Below are 20,326 nucleotides of genomic sequence, written 5' to 3' on the forward strand. Positions count from 1 at the left end.
AAACAGTCTTACTTATCCCTCTTCTTTTGTCATTTGTCCATGCCTCTTCCTCCTGTAGCCCTCCCTCATGTCTCTTTCTTCTTAGGCCTCCCTCTAGGGAACTTTAGAATTTAAATCCCAAATGCACCTTCTAGGTGACTGGTGTGATCAGGTCACACCTTGACATGTGAAGGAGAGAGGACACACCTTTCAGGACACTCATGTAGAAGGTATCAGAGTCGATCCCTTGCATCTTCTGGCAGGGCTGGCAAAGTCTTGTCCAAAACCCCAGAAAACTGCTGACAGTCAGTGCTGACAATACTGGGGTAGATGGGCCAAGTATCTGACTCTACAGAAGACAGATTTTCATGGTCTTCTCATGCTTCTAAGATGCTCAAAACCAGGCCAGGCCGTTTTGCTGCCTTAGATGAAATAGCAAAATGCCACCCCACATTCATCCCACATCAAGGTGGGCCAAATTCTTTTTGCAACTGCAGGTGAAAACTCTTCCCAATCCCTGGCAGTAAAGAGACAATCATATATTAAATATTGAGCAAGTTGCTGCACCTTCGCGAAACTGAAACTTGGCTGCCTCATTCTGCCAAATGGTGGGGTTCAGCTTGAAAAGAACAAAACAAGAACAGATCGGAGCCCTTTGGTTTCACGCAGATGCAACGAAGCCCAGTAAACCTTATCATGAGACCATCCACATAGACTTCTCTCCATCAAACAACCCTTTGTCTGCTAGGCCTCCTTAGCTACTCTGGGAGAGCTTCCTTCAGGCTATGTTATTGTGCTCCAGGAACTGGGTACTGAGACCCAGATATTTGAGGTGAGTTAAAAAACAATCACCATTTGGACTCAGGCAGGACTTGGAGAACAGAAGGTACACCTGGGCAGAGAAAGAAGGATTATTGACTGTTTTTTGAGCTCTGCAAAAATTGTCCCTCAACAATGGCATTTCTGGACACAGAAACTTTGGGAGGAATCATTTGTGAATCATTTGGCAGCCAGAAGGCAAATTCTTCAACAGTTTCTTAAGAGTGGTGCTCACCGTTCAAAGTGATGGCAGCAATGATACCCACCTTCTCTTTTTTAAGATTCCTCTCTTCTGGTTTACAGTTTGGCCACCATTTAATACCCTCCACAGTGACCTAGAGTGCCATCATTCCAGAGCATGGTGGTATGGAAATGACAGCTTCTACAAAAGCAGCATCGAGAAGATTCAGCAAAGCACCCTTCTTTTTCTGGAGAGGGCAAGAAACAGAACATTCTTGCACATTTTCTCAGAAAAATCTCTTCTGTGTAATTTCAGCGAGGCTTCAGTCTCAAACGGCCTACAAGTTGTTGTTTGTTTTCATCTTCCTCTGAAGTGTTCTTGCTTTCTTAGTCTGACACACAGCAGACTAATGTTTTGCTAACACTATTTGTTAATATATTTTTGTGAGAAATGGGACAGTGGGAGGCAGGTATAGAAATGCTAGGGTGGCCATATGTCCACTTCCCAGAGGGCAGCTCTCTGTTTGAAGGCATCCTCTTCTGAGTGGTTGTCCAGCCAAGCCTGTTTTAAATAAGAAATACCATAAGAAGGAAGAGCTAAACCCTGAAGGTGTTCCTTTAAAACATGCACACTTTCACACCCATTATCCCCCTTCTTTGCTGCTCACCCGACTGCACAGAGTTTTTAAAAACAGCTGGTTTTTTCCATTCCTGATTAATGGCTCTCAGTCTGGTTAATGCGTGTCGTCATGTATGGGGAAGTCTCGCACTTCCACAGAACGCTCTGGCACACTCTGAAACACACACACTGCTGGACTCTAACTGTATACCCACACACTTAGAAATGTAAGAACACGTGCCCTATGACTCACAGCCGCTCACTAGGGCCAGGAAGTGGCAAGAGGAGGAAATGACTGTTAGGCCTTCCCTTTGCTCGTGGATGCCCAGAATGCCGCACGAACGGTCCTGCGGAGCCTCCGCCATGAAGGTGAGTGACCCCCACATGCACCAGCCTCCCGGCATGGACCACCCAGGCCTCCCTGCTAAGAAGAACTGCATTTCCCCACGGCTTCCTGTGTCTTTCTGGAACAATGTGTCAGCTGAGAAAATTTCCTGCTGGGGATTAACCCTTTGGGCTGGATTGGTGGCAGAAGACGCCACCCCTTGGCTCAGTGGAAATGAGAACCACATGTCCCAGGGTGGGGCTGGGGTGAGAGGAGGTGGGCTTGTGGCGAGCAGGACGGCTGAGCTGCGGGCCAGAAACCAGAAAGAAACCAGAAACCTGGGGATAGCGCTGACGGGTCTCTTGTCCTCCATCTCCCTCCCCCTGCCTGAGCTAAAAGTTCAGGTTATAGTCCCTGGGCTGCTTCTGGTCTGAGATGCAGACAAAGCTCTGCTTCTTAGAACAGGCTGGCTGGAAAGTAACGAACTTTGGCGCATTGGTGTGTGGGATGTGGGAGGGGGAAAGAAAAGCAACATTTGACTTCTCAGTTACATAGCTAAATGTTAGGGGATGGATGGTTAATTTCAGTGATGCTGGAACTACAGCCTTTTGAAATGGAGCCAGGAGGAGCGGCCTAAAAAAACCTCTCTGGCCTTGTGATGCCGGCAGCATGAGGGGCCCTGCTAGGTTTTGATAAACTCCAACAGGCTCCTTTCTAGGACATTGGCAGTCTGACAGATCAGAGCTGCCTTCTCAGACGCGGGCAGCTGCATCATGGCTCTCACGTCCTTTGGAGTTTTCCTCTGGCAAGCTGCAACCTCGTCACCCGTCAGACTAAAAGGAGAAGTGCATCTTCCACTGTGGGGAAATGTCAGTATCTTTCCAGCTCCCAAGACTGGACCTACTGAGAGCCTGAGATCTCATCAGAGCTGTTGAGTCAGAGATGTCCATTAGGTGGATGAGACGGTTCCCTAAAACAGTGTTGGGCAACATGTAGGGTAGGATCCGTGTGTGTGTGTGTGTGTGTGTGTGTGTGTGTTTATATTCCTTAGGTCTCTTGTTCTGGTTTGATTCAAAATGTTGGCCAAACAGCATGCATCAGGAAATCTCATTTTTATTTGGTTGTATTGCAGTAAAATCAAAAAGATGGCTGGGAAAAGAATTGCTCCTGCAGTGCTGTCTGTCTGTCTGTCTTTTGGCTGAAGTGTGTGGTTTTTGGTGTACCCATCACATTTTTAAAAAATGCTGTAAGCCACAATGAGGACTAGCATCAAAATAAATGATTAGGGTCTTCTAATGCTTGCAAGCGGACAAGCAAATGCAGTCTGGGCTACAACTCCAGTCAATGCATAAACTAACCTTCCTCAGTCTGGAGCCTTCCAGAAATTTGGGCAAATCCTCACATTCCTGACCATGGACTGTGCTGGATGGGACTGATGGAAGTTGCAGTCCAAATTATCTGGAGGGTGGCAGGTTGGGGCAGCTGATCTAAGCAAACATACACCTTCTTTGACGCTGGCGTGGCTGCAGGCTCCATTTAGAACCCCTGCTCGGCAGTCTGGATGCAGGGCTGTGCCTCGCTTGCAGTTGTGCCTTCCTCCCTCGGTGGCCCGCAGTGCAGGAGACAGCTATGGCGTAGGTTCAGGACAGCAGCGATGGGATACAGCCTGACCCTGCGGCATGACTGACAGATGGCTTTTTGTCGCTTCTTTCTCAGCTCTTTTTGCTGCTTTTCCTCGTGAGCCTCACCATCACAGTGGATGCACAAGGTAAGATGCACAAGGTATTCTTCAGCTATGTGCAATAGCTAATATCTGTAAGGATGGGTCAGTGGCATTTTTATCTGTTCCTCTTCCTCTCCATTTTATCCTCACAACAATCCTGTGAGGTAGATCAGGGTGAGAGTCAGTGAATGGCCCATCCAGTGATTCAGTGGGCTTCATGGGTTAAGTGTGGACTGAAGCCTGGATCTCGCCAGCCCCAGTCCAACACCCCAGCCCACTGGCTCATGTTCTCCATTAGCTGCAGTCATCCACATTAGCAGATGTGTAGGAGTCATCTGGAATTATGATTCAGCAAGATCTGGAAGGGTCCCCTGGTGGTGCCAGTTCCTGGGTCAGCTCTTGACTTAAACTTTGATCTGCCCCCTAGCAAAGATGTCAAATATTCTTCAGAGTACAGTTTCCAAGATGTGAGAAAGAAAGAAGCCCTGCTGTTTTGCTTCTCTGGTTTGGATCTCTTATGCAATGTAATGCCATGCTTTTAAGGCTGTGCTGTTTCAGCATACATGTTCCACAATGTGAAGCCCTTAATGGGCAAATTGACTGTGCAGCCTGATCAGTTATTAGTGGGTCAGTCAGTGGTGCAAAAGATTCAGGAGCTCACTAGCAGGGTGGGGGCGGTGGATATAGAAAAGAAGACTGCTGTGACAGGTGAACGAAAAACTGCTCCCAAGTTGCAGGTTGAGTTTCAGTTCGGTTCCCCTCTGTAAATTTGGAAACCTCTGGGCTCCATTATATTGGTTGGGACGTTCTGGTTTGGGGAGGGTCTAGGCTGGATGGACACGGGATTCTTTCCAGCATTTTAACTCTCTACTGATTAGCACAGTCAAATTTTAAAACCACAGTGGTGCAGCTGGGCAGGAATGGAAGAGGAGGCAGGACTAACAAAGCACTTTGAAATTCCAGGCAAACCAAAAGTATTAATCAGGAAGCAAATCACTGTTCCGTTGCTGTTATCAGAAGCAGGGAAATGGAAATTTTGATTGGAATAACTCAATGCTCAAGTTTTAACTTGCTTCCCAACTTTGCTGTAAAAGTGACATAGAGAAAAAACAAAAAATGTTGCTCATGTAGCTTTGAGCTCTCAGCTGAGTGATGAAACCAAAAGTAGGTAGAGTCAATTAACAGCCTTGTGCCCTGATCCAGGTAGATCTTGCAGTCTGCGACCTGAAGTAGGAAAACTGTAGGTGGAACTGTGTGTTTATATATCGAGATGTGTGTGTGCGGAAGGGGGGAGAATTTGCAAGAGCATTTTTTCCTCTTTTTAATTACCAAGACAGAAAGGAAGAAAGAAAAAGGCAAGAGGAGAGGAGAGAGGAATGAAGGAAGGAAGGAAGGAAGGAAGGAAGGAAGGAAGGAAGGAAGGAATAGGAACATTTGAGGGGGGGAATATAGTAAAGACATTATTGTTGTGAAATATTTTACCATGCATACAAAAAAGTAATCCACAGTAAATGAGTCAAAATGTTGTATGGTATTTTCAAGGGTTCAGGGAAGTCAACACAACTGTATCACAGGCCAGGTGTCTCTTCTATGTGTATGTGAGGCAGAACGCATCTCCCAGTTGCCTTGAGGCTTTTGAGCATCGCATCATGGAAAGAGCGGTTAGGACAGAAGCCCTCCTGGCTCTAGGAAAGAAGCTCTAGGAAACCCTTGCCCTGACCAGCTGCACCAGCTAACTTGAAACTCTTTCTGGAAAATAGCCAGGTATGCAGAACAGGAGTGGGCCTTGCCCAAAATATTCTTCTTACCATGGACACCTGCTCTGCTGCAGAGACTGGGAGAAGCCTAGACTGGGTTCACATGGTATGTGGAGCCACAGTAGGTTAGTGAGTCACGTGTCTCTCTATCATGGTCTTGTCAGGTGGCCTACAGTGAGTGTTACTCACAGGCCAAGCATGGCTGGAGATGGATCGGGGTCTCCTCTGGGCAGGCCTCCCCCAGCTGAGTCCTGAAATCCAGGTAGTTGCACTCAACAGCTGCCTTTCAAAACCTCTGGAAAGAAGGTAAAAGTTTGAAAATGCTGTAGCACAGGAGGGAGCAGAGGCTGTGTTGGGGGAACAGCCCACCAGGGTGAGAGCCCCAAATCTTTCATCTGGAGGCCCAGATCTTTGCTAGGCCTTCTGCCCCACCATCTTCTGTACTCTTGAGCTTGGCACCATGGGATTCCCCTGGATTAGGCGACCCTTTGCTCACATGTGCTTCCCCTCCTGCTGCCTCTCCTTGAATCTTTCCAATTTTCGGTTTCCATCTATTTGTATGGTGCAGTGGTTAGAGTCATGGTGGGAAGCTTTATTCCAGGACCCACGGTGCCTTTCTGTCCCACACAGGGGCTGTCCAACCTATCTGCAGGACACCCGGTGGGAAAAGGTTGTGTCAGAGCACGATCAGAGAGAGTTAAGTTCAATCCCTCAGTGAGCTGTGAAGCTTGCAGAGTTGGCTTGGGCTCAGCTTTCCCCCTTTCTCAGCTTGATCTACCTCACAGGAGTGCTGTGGGAATAAATTACTGGAGTGAATGGGGTGGGGAACGATATCCTACCCCTGTCCTACCCCTGGGGTGGGTAGGATGAAACGAAATGAACGAAATACTTTGGCAATCATACAGGGAGGGGACTGTTGCCCACTGAACGCTTGTGTGTGTTCCAGGAACTTCAGCCCCAGCTACAGAACAGTTGGAGGAAACCAGGAATACGCAGCAAGAACCCACCTGGGTTTCAATAAGTGAGTCTTTTGGCTTGCGGTTTACTCTCTGACCAATGGAGTGCACCATGCCTGGCTTTCCCCTGATGGATGGACCTCCCCTACTGGCAAAATCATTTAATTTGTATTTTTTGCTTAATTGTTATTTATTGCTGTTTTACTGTGGCTGTTTTAATGATTATAAGCTGTCCTGAGATGCCACACATAAGGCACAGCATACAAAAGATTTAGGTAAAATAAAAACGAAGAAGTGCCCACAGGGCCACATTCTAAGCCCCACAAGAAGTGGGGATTCATGCTGGGGATATGATAAGCAGTTGGCATGGATAGGATTGGTGCTCCCTTCCTAGGCTACTTCTCTGCTCTAAATTCCCATCTTGTAAGGCTGCTTTCCATATTTAAACAAATGCAGCAAGACTTCAGGGCATGCATTTATGTGAGATCTTAAGCACAACCCTTTGATCTTTGAGCACAGTGATGGAGTTGCTGTTTCTTTCCCACAGCACAAGGGCTTCCTTTGTGATGTTGACAGATTGAGGCTTATGAGATGGAGAAAAGGGATTCTTTGAAAGTGATTTGGAAGTGGTCTAATTGCCCATGGTCTACACATGTATACCTTCTGTTTCTCCCTTGCTGGTGGTCGGATGGGCTTGGTAGGTGCGTGAAACAAAATAAAGACCTCCAAAATGTGTTTGACCAGATGCTGAAGTGGGATGTTGATCCCTCTTTCAACCTGCTGCCACGAAGATGCAGAAACACCCTTGGTCATGCTCCCAGTGGGAGTGTGCATTCCTCTCTGGATGGAGGCAGAAAGGAACTTGTGGATTTTTCTCACTCACCCTTTCTTCTCCATGTCATGGTCTTGTATTGCAGCCATAGATCCAAGTACTGCATGGGTCAGTGAGGATGTCTCCCAAGAATATGGAACAACTGGTAGGTGACTCACAGCATCCTTGGCCTTCGGGCCCGGTTACCTGAAAAAGCCCCTCCTCCGTATGTGCCCCTACCTGAAACTTAAGATCTTCAGAGGCCTTAATCTGAGATCCCCTTGCCAAATGAGTGGTGTGAGTGAGCACTGGAAAGCAGGCCTTTTCAGCAGTCGCACCACAGGTACGGAATAGCCATTGCAGAGAGGCTATCCTGAAGGCATCTAGTTTCCAGAATGTCAGCATGTTTATTTAATTATTGTTATACCCCACAGTTTTTCCTTTGAAGGAACTCAACGAGACTTACAGAACATTACTCCTCCTGCTCTCAATCTTATCCTCACAACAACGACCCTGTGAGGTGGATTGGGCTGAAAGCCTAGCTTGCCTAAGGTCACCCAGTGTGCTCCATGGCTGAGCAGGGATTATTATTATTATTATTATTATTATTATTATTATTATTATTATTATTAACATTTCTATGCCGCCCCTTGCCGAAGCCTTGGGGCGGCTTACAACACAATAAAATACATTGAAATACAATAGAACATAATAAATTACCACTAAATACAAAAATACAAAAAATACACGGAGATACAAACATAATAATAAAAAATTAAAATTAACAGTATAAAATAAGTAAATAAAGAATATAGGAGGAGAAAAGAGAAGGAAGAAGAAGTTGCCCTGGCCAGATCATATAAAACCCTGCACCCTTAGCCACGACACTGGCTCTCAGTGTTGTTATTCATTCTCCCAGGCATTTTAAGCAACCTTGTATTTTCAACACATCTAGAGCTTTCACTTTTCATTGCATTAATACAGCTCTTAAGTTAGACATAAACAAGGAAGGGGTGCAGTCCTGTGGATGTTGCAAGACTTTTTTCTGTCCAGGCAGGCACAGGATTGTATTCAAACCATTCTTAATCTGGGATGCCTGTTAAATGTTCACTAGAAGAAACATTTTATGCTGCCTTTTTCTTAGTCTTAACTATTGTATTTTGAATACTGTGTTTTGTTTATTTTTATTCTCTTAATTGCCCAGGGAATATTTTTGATGGGTGACATCATAATGGTAATAATGAACATCTCTTAGAAAATATTATTAGGGAGTATTTCTCAGAAATGTTAAAAAAATGTTAAAATGTACATAGCATCTCTCTCTCAATCTCTCTCTCAATCTGTCTCGCGTGCGCTATTTTTGCCTACAATAATAAGCCAAGAATCTAAGCTTAATAATCCATCATGTGACTAAACTGCATACTTTGCTCCTTACTTCTCTCAAGCGGGTAAACAAACTTGGGAAGGGACAGCTTTGCATAATTTCCACTCCAAACTCAAGATTAGAGTCAAATGTGTCCAAACAAGCCAGGATCCATAATCCACTCCAACAATTCAAAAAATCAGGTTTCAAACTGGATTCTCAGTTATGCCCAAAGTTCTCCTGATTCATGGGCAGGGATGCCGAAAACTGGTTCAATGGTAGGTGGAGGACATGAAAGAGGAAATTCACAGAAAAATCATTTTCTGTGTGATTTTGATCCATCTCTAAATGTTTACTCTTGTAGAACAGATAACAACAGAAGAAGCAATTTCTTCTGCTGCGGTGACAACAGCTGAAACCCTCAATTCCACAATTGTGAAATTTACTAGCACTGCAGGTGAGTATAAGAGCCTAGTCCCTGGGATTTGGGTCTCCCATGTGTGGCAGCCAGAGAGAGACAGAACTGATACAAGGGTCCTGCTGGCTAGGCCCAAGGAAGCCCTGTTGCCTCAGCTTCCTCCACCCTGTGTTTTCTTTTCCAGGAGTTACCTCAGCTCAACAGCGATCAGTTGACCAAGAGAGGAGAACTGGTATGTCCAAGGCTGAGCAAGGGGGTGGAAGACACAATCTGCTTTTCTTCTCTTCAGAAGAAACCTCTAGTGCCTACTTTTGCAGCAAGAAGGGTGACCTTATTTTTCTTCGGACATTAGCAAATGTCCACCCACAGAGGGGTAGTGAGTCAGGCAGTATTTGGGTCATGAATCTCCAGTGCAACCTGGGATGTGCGTGCCCACCCAAGTGACACCTGCATGTCCACATCAGTTTCATGTTCCTTCATTTTTCTCAGGTGTTGAGAAGAGCGAGGATGAGGATGATGCCTTTCATTATGGTGAGTTACGAGGTGGAAACACATTTTCCCTCCAAGGCTTCTTCATTATTATGGTGCCAATTTCTTGCACACTGCCTTGAATCAGCTTACACACGTGCATCCCAACTGACTGCAACTCCTAAGCCCCTCCCCAAAGTCTGTTGATGGTTTCAGCCACTGCAGATCCACCTTGATGTTTCATCTGATGCATGGATTTATTTATTCATTCACTAGGCTTATATCTCCCTTTTTTCTTGCAAAGAACCCAAAGTAGCTTACATAATTCTCCTTCCCCTGTCCTCAGCATTACCTTCACAATATCAGCCCTGTGACGTAGGTCAGGCTGAGAGTCTGTGACTGGTCCAAAGCACCCCGCTGGCGCCATATCCGGGGAGGGACTAGAACCTAGATTGCCCGAGTCCCAGCTCTGTGCTCTTAACCACCGCACCACACTGAACGGAGTGCTTATGGTCTCTCTTTGCCTTGCAGACTATTACTCCCTGCGAAAATGGGGTTTAGTGGCTGCTGCAGTCCTCTTCATCCTTGGCATCCTGATCCTCACCTGTACGCATGGCAGGACTAGCATAAGCGGAGCTGGTTTGACTCAGGGTGTAAAAGTGGGGGCGTGTAGTGAAAGCACGCCGTGACCTTGTCGTGTTACTCTCCTCTTCCCTTTATTGTTCTTGAGTTCCAAGAATGCTTGCCCGTGGTTAGCATTAAGTATGGTCTGTTGCAAATTAGCTCTGGTTCAGACCCCCAGACATTCCAAGGGCCAGTTCACACAATCACTGGACCCCTTACTAAGCCAGTGTGGGCCCTGTTGATCATGTGAACCATTGAAATAGCGTGTGTATGCATGTATGTATTGGATTCATGTCCTGCTATTTTGCTTAATAAGAATATTAGCCTACTGGGGAAAACCCAATCCCCACAAAGGCATTGGCAGGGAGATACTAGTGAGAAGTGTTTGTAACTTTGCAAGTGCTGATCACGATTTTCTTGATGCTTCAGTCTATCCATGATATTCAAGCCTGCTTTGAACTTTATTTCACATCCGGTTTGTGGCCACTCTTTAAACATAAGTTAGCTCTTTAGGTGACCAGGGTTAAGCATTCTGTCTGCATAAGGGTCTGTATTTAATTTTGGGTCTGTATTTCCCTTTTCAGATTTGGGAAAGTAAATTCTTTATTTTTCCATTAGTCTCTACAACACCGAAAGCATATTTGCTTATTGCTTATATGCTAAAACCTAATTAATGAGAATTGTGGCTTTAACTTCTTTAAAAAATAGCACACATATCTATTACTTATGAACTACTCAACGTACCAAAATGAAGGTCTTACTCCTGATGTCTCATGGCATTTGCTGCTGGAAGCTTCATTAAGAATCTCTTACCAAGTCATCCAGTTTGGCTTCCCATAACCCTCTGAAATCAGAGGTTTTTGGGCATCCTATCAAGGATAAAAAGAACAGGGAGGCAAAGGTTGCTTCTGTTCTTTGCTTGCCCCACAGAGAACTCTGTCGGCTGATGTTGGCCATCTGTTGGCCATCCTCAGGATAGACTGAAGGCCTGCCAAAGTCCAACATATCCCAGCAGAGCTTCCCTCCTCATATCTCCCTGGATCACCTAGGCGCTGGGGGCTCAGAGGTCAGCCTTCTGGGCTTGGGACCAGAGCTGGTGTGGAAGAACCACTGACTGGAGGGAGGGTGATCTTAGGTTCCAGTTCCAGCTCCAACCTTGAACTGTGTTTCCAGGGTTGAAGCTGGAACTCCAACCTTTCCTACGGCTATTTAGGCAGTGTCTAGTGTCCATAGAGTCATGACCTCAATGTGCTTTGTATTTTCCCATGCTGTTATGGTTGTAAAATGCAGTATCAGTTTTAGGTAGAAAATCCAGCACTGATTCTGAGCATCCTAGGGGAAGCAGTATCAAAAGGGATAATGATAATACCTCTTAAGTGCCCCACAACTTTCTATCTGGTTCCTGGCTGTAGAAGATGAAGTTCATGCAGTTCTTTCTCTCCACTTCCAGGTGGTAAACATGGGAAATTCCCACGATGCCGAGGGAAGAAGCAGACAAGGTGAGAGAACAGCTGTAGTGCCTCTCTCTTCCCCTTTGCTAATACATTTTGACTGGGTTAAGACAAGCTCTGACCCCACACTCAAGGGTCTCATATGGATCAAACATAGGTTGCTGGACCATGAGTTATTGTTGAAATGTGATTTATCTTGCTGTCAGGACCCTGCCATGGTAACAAACTAGGGTTTGTTAAGCACAAACAACCCATGAAAGGAACCCATGGCTTCTTCTTGGGTTCTGAGCTATGGGTTGTTTGTGGTTAACACAGTTATGTTCTGAGATCACAACAGTCCTCATTCCAATGACAACCCATGATTCAATGACAACCCTTTCCCAACCCTTAAATGTAGGGTTACTGTGTTGTCTGAACAGTCTCTGCCTTGTGAAAGGCTAAATGCCAGGGTAAATGCATTATCAAGTACATTGCTCAATGTATTCCCATAGTATTTCATACCCTGATCCTTGTTCACTTTCTTTTCAGAACATATAATGTGGCACAGGCTTAACAACACATCGCATCCGCAGGATGCCTCAGTCTGGATGTAGATGGATCATTGGACCTTTTCTGTTGTTTTCCCATGGAGAGGTGGTTGCTTAATTTTCCCCCCACCTACAACACACACCATCCATCCCCCCCTTCCTCAACGCCCAACTTGTCCTCCTCCCATAACATTGGTCCTGCCTGCGTAACTATCCATCGAACAAACATGTCACATCACCTTTGCTAAGCTGGAAAGAAGTGGGCCTTCAGCTGGAAGGGTGACCACATGTGGAAGTGGAGCGGGGGTCTAGCCTTGATGGCTTTATAGCCCCCTTACAACTCTCCTACTGATCTATTCTCTTCCTGCCCCACCCTGCTGTATTTTCATTACATTAAACAAATCCCCTCTCTACAGCCAGAACAATTGTGAATTCTTCATTCTTTTCTTTGTGCAGCCTGAGGTCAGCAGAGACGTGTGTTGGCACATGGATTGTGGGCATGCTGTGGGTGTTCCGTGCCAAATAAAACCCGTCTGTGTTCTTTCCATGCCATGAGGTCTCAATTTCTGTACTTGCAAAATAAAGTCTTGGCGTGGTCTGTTTTTTCTAAGTTTTCTGACTTTATTGCATTCTTTGCTTTCATTGGCCTTGCATACATGGCCATGTTTGGGAAGAAGTTATAATCTCAATGGGATCGCCAGCATACCATGAACTTCCTGAAAATATGTACTTCCGCATGGCGTTACAATGGTGTGGGCTAGAAACCAGATGTCCGAAGCTTTGGTCCAGCGCTCATTCAACTATGCCACACAAGACCGGCTCTGGGTAGCTATGTAATGACACTGAATTGTTTAATGGCACCCCCTTGAGATAGGCTTTGGTATTGCTTCCGTTGTGAAGTGCACCATTCTCATTTATCTTCTCCCCTGTGTGCACAGCATTCCATGCTTTATGGTATGAAAGCTACCATATATGTTCCATATAAATTCCATATAAAACTACCATATAAATTCCATATATGTTAGAGTGCTTTCTCCCTGTAATATATTCTGAGAACATGCAGTTTGGCATTGGAAGCTCACTTAAATTACAGCACTAACCAGGATTATAGGAGCAAACTGGAGTGATGAACTCCTCAACTGTGATCCACTGGGTGTCATTCAGCACCACCCACCAGGGGCTGCATGGGCCCTGGACTTTGGCCCCAGGGACTACCCCAGCTTAACCACTGCAAGTGGCTCATGGAAGAGGCGGCTATCAATGCCTTCTGGTCCAGATGGCTAGGCACTCCCTCCAGGATCAGAGGAAGAGTGCCTATTTGCACCATCATGGCTAGAAACTTGCATTTTTAATTGGAAGCTGAGATGATAATGAATTTGAATGTGTTTGTGATGTTTGTAAATGGCTTAAAAATAATGAAATCCCTATCTGATTCACAAAGAAACATTAAGTTCACATCTAAGACGAGGTTAAAAATACAATACTGAAAACAATTTCAATCACAAAAACAGATCAATATAAGAGCAACAAAATATAAAAAGAAATGGAGTGCCCTGGATACCATATGGCCTCCTTTCGCTGTGCTTGTCAGCCTCTAAGCTCAGAGGCTGCTGTGCGTCCCAATACATGGTAAGAAGCATGTTGGTATTGTTCTCAGTTCTCACAGAATAGGTATCTTCTTGTAAGCACTGGAAGTGTGTAAATTGTCTGGTCCTTAAACTTTGCCTCAATTTATTTTGGCAAATTCTCATGGAAAATGGATCAAAACAAAATTCTCACCCCATGTGCTCCAGTTAAATTCAGCAGATAACCCTATTCCTGGCATGGAACCAACCAAGTTGAATCAGTTGTTTAAGGCAAGGAAGCTGTCAGGAGTATAAAGAGGTGACACCCTAATTCAGCACCAAGACATGGCTAAAGGCCCTGGGATTCAATCTGTGATTTTTGTCCTACCAAATCAAACCAGATGAAGTCAGCACCTATCTCTGCTGGAGCAAAGAATTCATGACTTCTGTTTGACATTTAAGGCCACCGCAAGAATTCTGTTTCTGAAATTATTGTATAACAAGCTGCTTCCCCTCCCTTGTCATGAGGATTTTATCACCAGAAACTATGCTTGCTCTCCAGTGTGTAAGCCCCACAATGCACCATGTCCTTCCTGTGACATACCTTTCAACTTCCTTTCCTGCATTTGATCAGTGATTTGTTAGTTAGAGTCAGAGATCTGGGTTCTAGACCCCTCGCAGCCATGAAACTCACAGGGAGAATTCGACTCTCAGGCTGAGTTGCCTTACATAGTTGTTGTGAGTATAAAATGGATGAAAGGGGGGATTATGTAAGCTACCCTGTGTTCCTTGTGACAAGACAGCTGGTATCTAAATAGAATAAAAGTGAGTAAGGATATTTTATGTATTGATGTATGTATGTATGTATTCTATTCAGTTAAGGGATCTACATATGGATGAACTCTTGCCAAAATTATGGGGCTCTCATCTCCAAACCACTGACACAGAGAAATGGAGCATCATGAGCTAGGATTTCTCCCTTTGCACATTCAAAGCCTCTGACCTTCCTTCCAAAACATTCTTTATGGGCCAAACTGGTTTCCAGATGCATAAACATCCAGACTGATTCTCTCAGCACGCACAGGTTGTTTCAATGAACCCAGTCTAGTATTCACCTCCAGCAACTCTCCTTATTAGCATGCCTGCAACCCATCCCTTTGGGAGGGGCCTTCTGAAAATGAACATGTCTCCTCTCTGCATGCCGATCCTCCAGTTGGGCCACCCTTCTCAGTTGATGATGTGCCATGGTGTCAACAGCTAAGCCCACCTGTCTATGTCTAGGAAACTCCCCTGTTCCAAGTCCCCTCCCACCAGCTGTACATCCTGGTTATTCCCAGAGACTACCGGCCCACCTGGGGAGTCTGGCCTTAAGATAAGCATCTCTGCTTCTCTATCTCAATGTCTGGAAATGGCCCACATTCCGTGGCCCCTCCCATGACTCCTCTTCCTCCTCCAACTTCTCTTCTGGAGACCAGTCAGCAGGCCTTGAGAAGGTGTGACCAAAGCAGCTATTTTTCTCACACATGGTCCACAAGCGGAAACAGCTGCAGGAGAATCCCACTCTAACACAGACAACAAAGTCAGAAAGGAAGCAAACTAGAACAGAGAACAACCTGAAGGAGACATGGCGATACCCCAGCAGATGCAGGTCTCAAAATGGCAGATTGAACCATGTAGTGCTAATCCAGTACTTCAGGACCAAGGAGAGCTCTGAACGCGTGGTGACGTTGGTTGGGAAAAAGACAATTGAAGTTTTCCAAAGCAACACCCCTCAACTGAAACTGAAACAAACCAGCAGGGCCAAATGGAATCCCTCCTCAAGTTCCCAATGGTACACCCCGATTAGGTTACCCGATAATGGATGGAGGCCTCTATAGCGGCCTGGCTGGGCTGGAGATTTATGATTCTCCTTTTTAATATTTTTCCCTCTAGATGGCCTCAGGGACCATCTAAAGGAGTCATGCTACTGGAGGCAGAGTACGGAAGCTTCTGCAGATATGGATCCTGTCTCCTTCCCTCCTACCAGTTTGCCCCTTTTTTACCTTTGCAAGGTCATCAAAGCTCACATTTGTGACTTTGGAACGCAAACAGCACAGTTCTTCCCACTGCAACTGCAAGGGTCATGGGAAGGCACGTGGAAGGACAATAACGTGAAGTCTCCCTTCCCAAAGTTGTAGCAGTGTCTATGTCTTCAGGAGGGGAACTTGAAAAATCCCATGTTCCTGGGATGCTCTCCCAGGCGGTACAGGATTTTAACCTAAATGACTCAAAAGTCAAAGCTGGTCCAGTTTTATCGGATGAGCTTCAGTTATTGAGGCCCAAGCATATGGACCAGGTGCATGGTCAAGTCCAGCCCTCCACCTGTGTACTTGAGCGTCGCCCCTCATGGCTCATTAAAGCAACTAAAGCAGGGATTTCAACCCGGGCCCAGGAGGCTGTGAACTCCTCCTTGAGAGTGGGAATAGTGCCAGCCTTTCTAAAAGAGGCTGTAATTAAGCCACTCCAGAAACAGCCTAACCTGGACCCAAAGGATGTCGGTAACTATTGACCAGGGGCCAACATCCCCCTCCTGGGCAAAGTGCTTGAGCAGCGGGTGGCTGAAGAGATCCAGGCACTCTTGACTGAGTCAGATTATTTATATCCACAGGGCAGCCAAGGGAAGGGAGAAAGGCAAGGGAGTTCAACCCTGTTGATTCTCCTGGACCTCTCAGTGGTTTTTGATACCATCAGTGATGGTATCCTTCTGGATAGGCTGGGCTAGGAGTGCGAGGCACTGCATCCACTCCTACTTGACTGGGCAATTCCAGAATGTGCTGCTGGGGGATCATTGCTATGCCAGCTATGCCAGGGAGTACCACAGGGTCCCATTTCAACCCCTATGCTATTCAACAGTGACATGAAACTGCTGGGGGAAGTTATCTGGAGCTGTGGGTGGAGGTGTCACCAATATGCAGATGGCATCCAGCTCTACCTCACCTTTTCTTCAATCCCAGGTGAGACAGTTTTTATTTGACCAATATTTTAAAGTTAATTAATTTTAGTGGAATATTTATTTATTTAATTCATTGTAACCATGTTATTTTATACTCAGTCGTGGTGTAGCCATTTTATTTACTTGTTTAGGATTGGTGGGGTTTTAATGTTTGTAAACCACCCAGAGAGCCCTCTGGGCTGTTGGGGTGGTACATAAATGCAATAAATAAACAAATACTCTGAATCAGTGTCTGAGCATGGTAATGGACTGGATGAGGACCGGCAAACTGAGACCTTTCTGGAGTAAGCCTCAGTTTGTTGGTCCTCATCCAGTCTTGTCTGAAGACAAAGGTGCTGTTATTTGGGTGAAATTCTGTGTATTTGGGTGAAATTCAACCTGTTCTGGGTGTGGTTGCACTACCCCTAAAGGACTGCTGTGCTTCTGTGCTGAATAATGGCAATTGCAATTATGGTTTTGTTCTTTTAGTTTTAATTGTTGTGCATGTGTCATTTCCTCTTTTGTTTAATTTTCACTTTTGTTAACTGCCCAGAAAGTCTCCCTTATTGGGTGGTATATAAATGAATTAATTAAGAAAGAAAGAAATCTGAAATTGCTGGTCTTATAACACAAATGTATAACATGACTTCATATCAAAGGACTGGAACGTGGTGTGTGTAACATAATTAAAAGTGTGTGGAGGAAGAAGATCTAGGTAACTAAAAGCTGGTTAGCTTCATCGTTTCTAGTTAAATTGGTGATAAGCAGTTTTTAAAATAGAATGAGCATGAGCTGGTGAGGAACAGAAATGTTCGATTGTGCATGATGAAAGACATACTCAGTAGACCAGCAGGATATTTCAAAACTATTTTTCTGTGGTGGAGAGTGAGGCTTTGGTGTTTTGCATTCCTCATTGCACCATGATTAAAATCACATTTTTGCAAAATAAATGTTGTGTAATGAGGGAATTAAGCAAGGGGGGATCTCCAAGCGGAACTAAGGATGCAAGGGTGTTCTGCAACTCCCAGGTCAAATAAATGGGCCTGTGCAGGTCAATGTGCCAGCAGCCGTGATGCCCAGCTGGGAAACTTTGACCTCAAATAGAGCTAAGGCTGGATTCTGGGAAATGAACAAAATCCACATTCTTCTTGATCCAGCTTTGGGAGCTGGTTGTGGCTTTTATCTCAATCTGCTCAGTTTGGGCAAACTTTTTGATTTTTTTTGTAGGTGGGTCTATACACAGTCTGAATAGGGTTACCATTCAGCTGCTTTACCTGATCAGAGCATCTCATGAGAATGAGGAGCTGGACCCAGTGAGTATCTGGGCACTGCTTTGCTAGAGTGAGAGCAGTGACCTCGAAGGGAGACCACTCCCAGACCAGAGGGCACTCCATAGAGATGCCCATGGCCATGTGGGCAAGCAGCAAGCTGATAAGTGCAAAAGTCTTCCCCAAACAGAGGGGCTGAGAAAGGGGAAGTTGGAGCAGCAGAGATGGTTCTGGGTAGAAACTGCTGGGTAGAAACTTCTTCTCAAGGGATTTGGTCATGTGAAAGAATTTCACCTGTTTCTAAAGATGATTGCCACAAGCTATCTGGCCACAATGATCTGTGCCCAGCATCTGATGAGAAATGTGGCACAAATACCATTCTTTTCTTTTTCCCCTTTAGCTTTTATTGTGATTTTCATTAAACAGAAACAAGAAACAAAAGAAAATGTAAAATGTATCCATGAATCAATAACATACTTTTTGCTGTGTTAACCATATTGCACCAGTCTTATACATGCTGCACTGGCTTCCAGTTTGTTTCCAGGCCCAGTTCAAAGTATTGATTCTATCAAGCAGTACGAGCTTAAAGAGTCTGATGTCAGGATGGTCAAAAAACTAACTCATTCCTTAAGTTTGCAATGTCCCACCACCAAGAGCGGCTAAATAGGAATAAATAAATTGATAGGAATATAAGATGGGTTCTTTTCTACGGGACACCTAAACCTGAGGCATTCTTTTGCAAAAGAGGGCAAACTGGCCCCATTGCTGTTTAGTTTTAGACAGATTATTACTCCTTTGGTTGTTGTTCACTGATCAAATGCCTTTGTTCTCCCACTTCTTGGGTCAGACTGGTGGAGGGAGCAAGCCTATGGCTCCTAGACATTAGCTATGTTCACACAACATGACATGACAATTGCTGATCAGTCCTGCCATTGTTGGCATAGATCCCATCAGCTATTGTGCCTGAATTTCAATCCCAAGGTGCATCACTGCCTGCCTATCCCCCCTGCCTCTTCCTCATTGGTCCACACATAGAGACTGGATGGCTGGAGCGGCTTCTACAGTTGCCACTCTTTCCAGAGGGCTCTGTAGTAGTTGCATACCAAGTTGATCCTGGCTTCGGACAACATGGCAAGCCAAAATGAAACAGAGAAACCATAGAACGGATCAGGGTGCCTAAAGATTAAATGTACCATGGTGAAATACCATGATTGGGCTCAGACAGCACAACAGACCAACAACGGTAAAACAAAACAAAACACCATGGCTTATTGTATTGTCTGAACCCAGCCATGGGGTTTCTCAACATGAGGCATTTATTGTGTGTTTAGGATTCTTCACACTAATGTTCTACATGAATGCATTTAAAAAATAAAAGGTAAGAAATTTGCATAAATTTTGGGCTCTATACTTTGTATATCCTGACCTTTTTAAAAGAAAAAGTCACACATACTATTGGTGGGAAGTATGAGAGTGGGAAGAAAGAGGCTAACATGACTCCCTTAGCACAAATCCTTTGCTGAAAAATAGCAGTAATTTTAAAAATTGTCTGCTGCAAGTGGTGGTGCCAGACTGCCAGGGGGCCTAGATGAAATTGACAGAGACAGGTTCTAGGCAATAGAGCTACTCGTAGCTAACAAGGACACCTGGGAGGATTAAACTGACGAGGATATTACCAAGGAAATATGCGCACTGAGGGATAGATAAAGAACTTGCAAATACAGCGACATATTTAAAACAGTGCAAAGCCATTTACGCAACTTTGAAGTCACAGCATTCATTTGCACAAAAGATGCAAATTGAACTAATAGTGCTACAGATATGCAGTTCTCAGATCTCAAGCGTGCAACTGTTTCGTGTACATTTCCAGAACATGGTGGCTGGAGAAAAATTGGCTTGATGGATTTCTGAAGGCCAGACGAGAAACAAACTGGAAGTCCAGGGGGTCCCACATTCCCTAAATCACAAGAGCACCTCCTTTCAGGATGCATGCAGAGCATGCCGATTTATTTATTTATTTGATTGATTTCTATCACACCACACTAGCCATAGGCTCTCCGGGTGGCTGACATAATGTTAAAATCCAGAACAACATAAAATGATACAAAGCATAATATAACACTCACAAATACAGAAGACCAATAATAAAATCCACGAGTAAGTTAACAAGTTAAATAGAGCCAAAGCAGAGGGAAAAAATAATTTAATAGACACACACACACTCCAAAACATGGCGATGGCAAAATTCTGCTGATTTCAGTGGGTGCATGCTAAGCTATGATTACGTCTGGAGAGAAAAAACTCTCATTCTTTCTTCAATATGTTTGCAGTAATCGCACTCTCTTGTCTGTAACTTTGATTTCTTCCACAGAAGCACTTGCACAATGCCTTAGTAGGTATGACTTATTTCTGGATCCCCACTTTGGCAAAATGGCAAACAACTTGCACCAAAATACAATTTAAACATTTGAAATACTCGTATCTCCCTTTCCTATGAATTGC

General features: G+C 44.9%; 1 protein-coding gene across 2 annotated transcripts; it reads left to right on the forward strand.

Annotated features, from left to right (window-relative positions):
- Positions 1-1,834: 1,834 nt before the first annotated feature.
- On the forward strand, positions 1,835-12,622 carry LOC123025967 (FXYD domain-containing ion transport regulator 5-like). 2 transcript variants are annotated; one of them, XM_044435159.1, is made up of 10 exons: positions 1,837-1,966; positions 3,639-3,690; positions 6,349-6,423; positions 7,276-7,335; positions 8,897-8,989; positions 9,135-9,182; positions 9,440-9,481; positions 9,950-10,024; positions 11,493-11,541; positions 12,022-12,622. In XM_044435159.1, exons 1-10 carry the CDS (start codon positions 1,889-1,891, stop codon positions 12,044-12,046), a joined length of 597 nt encoding a protein of 198 aa, XP_044291094.1. In that variant the 5' UTR covers positions 1,837-1,888; the 3' UTR covers positions 12,047-12,622. The 2 variants fall into 2 exon arrangements, with proteins under 2 accessions (XP_044291096.1, XP_044291094.1); XM_044435161.1 differs by lacking the exon at positions 7,276-7,335 and having other exon boundaries at positions 1,835-1,966.
- The last annotated feature ends 7,704 nt before the right edge of the window (positions 12,623-20,326 follow it).

Source organism: Varanus komodoensis, unplaced genomic scaffold (assembly GCF_004798865.1).
Source record: "Varanus komodoensis strain SLA01 unplaced genomic scaffold, ASM479886v1 scaffold29_1, whole genome shotgun sequence".
NCBI lineage: Eukaryota > Metazoa > Chordata > Lepidosauria > Squamata > Varanidae > Varanus > Varanus komodoensis.

Coding starts and splice junctions, on each gene's coding strand:
- LOC123025967 (XM_044435159.1), top strand. CDS start 1,889: ATGACTGTTAGGCCTTCCCTTTGCTCGTGGATGCCCAGAATGCCGCAC. Junction 7,336..8,896: donor CCAAGAATATGGAACAACTG/GTAGGTGACTCA, acceptor TTACTCTTGTAG/AACAGATAACAACAGAAGAA. Junction 10,025..11,492: donor TGGCATCCTGATCCTCACCT/GTACGCATGGCA, acceptor CTCCACTTCCAG/GTGGTAAACATGGGAAATTC.